This window comes from Benincasa hispida, chromosome 9 (assembly GCF_027475165.1).
Source record: "Benincasa hispida cultivar pf3 chromosome 9, pf3_genome.v1.1, whole genome shotgun sequence".
NCBI lineage: Eukaryota > Viridiplantae > Streptophyta > Magnoliopsida > Cucurbitales > Cucurbitaceae > Benincasa > Benincasa hispida.
The window spans coordinates 29,638,697-29,644,303 of NC_143486.1; the positions used below are offsets into that span (position 1 = coordinate 29,638,697).

The following is a 5,607-nucleotide window of genomic DNA, read 5'->3' on the forward strand; positions in this document are numbered from 1 at the left end:
TAATTGATGAGTTAAGAAAAGGAAAAAATTGGTAATAAATAATGGAGGCTGTCCAACTACTTTTGGCAGGATATAAATAAGGGTACTGTGTTGGTGTGTGCAAGTTCATAAATGTTATACTGAAAATAGTTAAAAGATTTTGGGACCATAAACTAATATTTTAACTTAATATATTTGTATAATTCACAAGTATAAATACAAATATGCTCTAGATGAAGTCACAACTATTAGCAAAGAGAGAATATAAGAAAAGGAATGGAAGAAGCATCCAAAGAAGGGCCAAAGGAGATGGTGATGAAATCTCCTCCAAGGCTCTTTAGGAGGAAAAAGTGGACAAAGTTTGATAGAAATGTTGCCTTTTACTTTCTCATTTTGCATCTACTTTGTATTTTGGCACCCTTCTATTTTAGTTGGACTTGTTTGTTCCTTGCTTTGGGATTATCTTATCTCACAGGTATGGGAATAAGTGTTTCGTATCATAGAAATCTTGCACATCGAAGTTTCAAACTTCCAAAATGGCTCGAGTATTCTCTTGCTTATATTGCAACTCATGCGATTCAGGTTTGATAGTTTGAATCCCTTACCCTAACTAAAAATGGAATAAACTCTATGAATAAAACATAAATTACAAAGGCATTTCTATTATATATGCAATTAGAGTTGTACATGTTAGATGATACAATATTTAAATTTATCTTAATCTATTAGTTTAAGCTTTTGAGTCAATTGATATGATTTAACATGGTATCAGAGCATGTGGTCTAGAAGATCTTGTATTCAAATTCCTGCGATGTTATTTCCTATTTTAGATAAGTCAGTATTTTTTGTAATATAAAATGATAATTATTTATCATTATATTAGGTATAATTTGTGTACACACTATGTGTGCACACTACTTAAACACCAAATCATGTAATTGCCTAAATGTCATTAAAAAATGGTGAAACTAGTGACAAACCCTAGAGCATTTTTTTTTTCTATATCGTGTTTCGGTAACATTTTCTTGATTTTAAAATTTCAGGGTGATCCAATTGATTGGGTAAGCACACATAGATGTCATCATCGATACGTTGATTCGGAACGAGATCCACATAGTCCTATATATGGATTTTGGTTCAGCCAAATGACGTGGTTTTTCGATTCGTATAATTTGACGAGAAAAGTATGTCCAAACTATTTTAATAATTTTCAAAAGGTGGAAAGAAATGCCTTTATGTTTTACATGAAGCATGGACATCCAGACAATGTCACAGATTTGGAGAAACAAAGGTTCTATAGGTTTATACATAAAACATATTGGCTTCATCCACTTGCTCTTTCAGTGTTGCTGTATGCTATTGGAGGAGTTCCTTTCATCATTTGGGGAATGGTAAAATGAAATTATTATTCCAATTTCTTTTCCTCTTTTAATTATTAATTTGCGAATTTATCACATTATCTATGAATGTGTCAATGCGTATGCATGCATATGCTAAGTATATTATTTCTATATAATCTTCTAAAATTACTTTATATTTCATCTTTTATGAATTCTATTTGTATGATTTTTTTAATAAAATTTTTACATAAGGATAAATTTTTTACTATTCACTAATGTTAATTTCTTTTTCATTAGTAAATTAATTAAGTGGTGATTTTTTGCATTTTTGTGATTTTATTTTATTTGACAATTAATCGTTGATTTATATTATTCATAAGGTTAACTTACAAAGTTTAGTTGAAGTTTATGTTTATTCTTCATAAGGTTAACTTACAAAGTTTAGTTGAAGTTTATGTTTATTCTATCTCTAAAATTTTAAAAATATCTAATAGGTCCACAAACTTTCAAAGTTATGTCTGATTAAGTCTCTCATAAACTCGAAATTTATAAAAATTAATTGATCTAGTAGATAAAAGTTTATATTTTATGTTATTGTCAAAAAAAAATAAAAAATAAAATTGTATTTATGTTTAGCGAAACATTGATTTTTAGTATTGCATGTATAAGAGATCTGTGAATTTGAGAAATTCAAAAGATCAAGTTTCTTGGATGATAATTTCATTTTTTTTATTTTGTAAAATTTATACTTGTTTCCTCCCAATTTTCTTATTATGATTTTCAATTTTTTTACATAAATAATTGAAATATTTAGTCAAATTCGAAACACAAACAAAATTTTAAAAACTATTTGTTTTTTTTTTTTCAAAACTTGGAATAAATTTTGAAAATATTAATAAAAAAAACTTATAGGTGAGAGTTGTGTTTATAAGTTTAATTAATTTTTAAAAATAAAAAAATATTTTATAATTTTTAAAATTTAAAGGCTAAATAAACACCAATTTAAAAGTTAAAAGCCTCAACCTATAAATCAATTATCAATCTATATATTGATTTAACATGATTATAATAATTACTTAGCCTAGATATTGATTAGCAATAATTATAAATCAAGAGGAAACTGAAATATATTTTTCTAATTGTTATTAGTTCCTCTTTTTAAAAAAAATATTTTGTAAAATAACCTTTTTAATTCTCAAGTTTGGAAGAATTAGTTTCTTAATTTTAAAAATGTATCTTTTTTGTTCCCAAATTTATAAAAATAAGTTAAAAGGTTCTTGAAGTAATTTTTGTTTGATTTTTCAAAAATAATTATATGATATTTAAAATTAAAAAAAAAAGTTTTAAAGAGACTATGATTTTTAAGAGTTATTATTTTAATTTAAAATATAATATAACTATTCAAAATAATAGTATAAAATTATTTGAGAGATTTTTTAAACATATTTTTAAAATCTCATGGACGATTTAAAAAGTACATTTTAAAAATTCAGAGATTAAATGAGTCTATTCTTATAAACTTAAGGATTAAAAAGTTACATTTTAAAAGTTGAATGATCGAACACACATATTCTTCCAAATTTGGAGGAAGAAAAGGTAATTTTCCCAAATATTTTTAACCATCTAGTTATTGGGTATGAAAATGAAATAATAATCGTATTTTTATTAATTATTTTAGTTGAAATATTTGACTGACCTAAGTGTTTTATTAAACTATTGATAGTGCGTGAGGTTCGTATTCAGCTTGCATGTCACATCTATGGTCAATTCAGTATGTCATATTTGGGGAAAACAACCATGGAACACTGGTGATTTATCCAAGAACAATTGGTAAGAGATTTTTTTTTTCTTTTTAAATTTTATTCTTTCGTTAAATTGATAAATAAACTTTCATATTTATGTTGATCCAATTTTTATAAATTTTTAAATATTCTATTTCGATCATTTATACTCTATTTGATAACGATTTTATTTAAATCAAACTTTTTAAGTAAGAGATAAAAATTTTAAACATTGATAAAAATTACAAAAATAATCTTTACATAAAATTTTAAATATTTTTAAATTTAAACACGTGTAAAAAAAAAGGGTATGCTACTGTTTATGAGTGATAAACATTAATAGATATTGATAGATATCTATCAGTATCTACCACTGTTTATCATCGATAGACTATTTTGCTATATTTAAAAATACTTCTTTTTGCCCATTAAAATAATTATTACCCTTATTTTTTCATAAAAATGTTATTATATCTTACTTATTTTAGGTTACAAATTGATCCTATCCATTATAATAATATATTTTTTGTTTCTTACTCCATATTGAGGATTTTCCACAATCATTTAAAGTTATTTTTTTAGCAATCCTATCTCTCGAATATTTTCTTTTAAACGAGGAGTTCAAATTAACTCACTTTCGTCAACCTTTTCTTATTTATTAAGACTAAAAACCAACACTTTTGATCACACACAACATTCAATTAGTCATACTAAACCTACTTTAAATCATTAATTATTTAAACGCAGTGGACAAAGTTTTAAATAGGGTTGTTTTCAAATATAGAAAAATGAACGAAAATATTTACAAAATATAGCAAAATTTTAGAATTATCAATGATAGACATTGATAGACACTGATAGAAGTGTCTATCATCGATAGTTAATTTTTTTTTTTTTTTTTTTTTATATTTTGTAAATATTTTTAACAGTTTTATCATTTGAAATAATTTTTCTTTTAAATATTTGACAATTTCTTTTTTTAGGATGGTAGCTATATTAACCTTTGGAGAAGGATGGCATAATAATCACCATGCTTTCGAGTATTCAGCAAGACATGGTCATGAATGGTGGCAGATTGATTTTGGTTGGTATATTATTAAGTTCCTTCAAGTCATTGGATTAGCCACCAATGTAAAATTACCTTCTGAAAAGCAAAAGTTGGCTGCTTTAAACAAATCAAAACCCACCTTTCTTAAGCCTATGATTGATTAAGAATAATCATAATTAATATTTTCTCTCATTTGAGAATTAATTTGTTGCTAAGATAATGGTGTAATCCAAAAATTATATATGAATGTATGATCTTATTATATGATATGGTTTTATATGTAACTCTCTTTTAATTATGTATCATCGTTATTATTCACCTTATATAGATAATAGTTAATACACTCAACAATCAGATTTATGATCTAAATGCCTCTTAATGGTAGCTACATTCAAAGTTTGACATTTGTCTCAAAATATATAATTTTAGTGGGCTTTTGGTATTAAATTCATACACGGAAAAGTTTGTATCTCCTAACTATAGGAACAAATCTAAATACTTCCATGAAAATAAAGAGACACATGACGCAAGTATGAACCATATTTATAGTCGACTTTTTCCTTTCAAATTCATCACACATCCAATTTTTTTATTATTTTATCTATAATTTTTTCTAACTGTAACCCTAACCTCAAAACTTACTTCCAATATGAGTACTTAAATAACAGATAAGTAGACCCAATTTTTTTTTCATTCCATGAATTTACAAAGGGTTGTTTTTAATAAAAACTTTAAACTTTAAGGGTTAAAATGAAACTTTACAAAATTCGAGGGGTAATATAATAATTGAAACCAACCTAGAATATTAGTAGTATTTTTATAAATGAACCTTATTTTTATATGGTAAAAGTTTGAAGTTACATCTTAAACATAACTATGTCTTCTATATTAATTTTTCGAACAAGATACTAAAGGTAAAAGAATCAGTACGTGCTCCCAAACATCTCAATTAGGTCTTCGATATTATTACTTTCCATTCAAGATTATGTTAGAAAACCCCTATGTCTGCATATAATAGATAATAAAATAAATATTATACATTTAAGATAAATAAACAAACATTTTATAATTCAAAATCAGTGAAAAGAATTTTAAATTATAAGGTTCTAGAGCATGAAGCCCTAGCAAATACATAAGCCTTTCTGATGAGAGAATAGTGAGGATGAAACCATTCAGCACAGATTCTGACCACTGTCTATACAGGTTTGTCAAGTTAACATTTTGCTATTTAATTTACAAGGAGTGAGCCTATCAAGAAGCCTGCATGGCTGCATTTTTTTATGGTGGTGTGAGGCAGATAAGGTTTCATTACTCCACCTCACGTAACATTAAAGTCTATCCCAATCATCTAATGGTTCTTAAATCATCATTGACCTAAAAGTGTCGGGAGAACTCATTTTCTCAGACGATAATTATTAATGTCGGGAGAAAACAAAATCCTGACGGAAAATTTACTAGC

The 5,607-nt window shown here is 25.7% G+C and overlaps 1 protein-coding gene across 1 annotated transcript; it reads left to right on the forward strand.

The window, feature by feature from the left end:
• The first annotated feature begins 238 nt into the window (after positions 1-238).
• LOC120086962 (palmitoyl-monogalactosyldiacylglycerol delta-7 desaturase, chloroplastic-like) lies at positions 239-4,466 on the forward strand. The gene is made up of 4 exons (XM_039043789.2): positions 239-561; positions 1,023-1,370; positions 3,043-3,149; positions 4,084-4,466. The coding sequence occupies exons 1-4, from the start codon at positions 256-258 to the stop codon at positions 4,310-4,312; spliced, it is 990 nt and encodes a 329-aa protein (XP_038899717.1). The 5' UTR covers positions 239-255; the 3' UTR covers positions 4,313-4,466.
• Positions 4,467-5,607: the final 1,141 nt, after the last annotated feature.

What these genes read in the sequence shown, in the direction of transcription:
- LOC120086962 (XM_039043789.2), top strand. Translation starts at nt 256, where the DNA reads ATGGAAGAAGCATCCAAAGAAGGGCCAAAGGAGATGGTGATGAAATCT. An exon ending in TTGCAACTCATGCGATTCAG is followed by an intron (nt 562 to 1,022) that starts GTTTGATAGTTT and finishes TTAAAATTTCAG; the next exon opens with GGTGATCCAATTGATTGGGT. An exon ending in CTTTCATCATTTGGGGAATG is followed by an intron (nt 1,371 to 3,042) that starts GTAAAATGAAAT and finishes AACTATTGATAG; the next exon opens with TGCGTGAGGTTCGTATTCAG.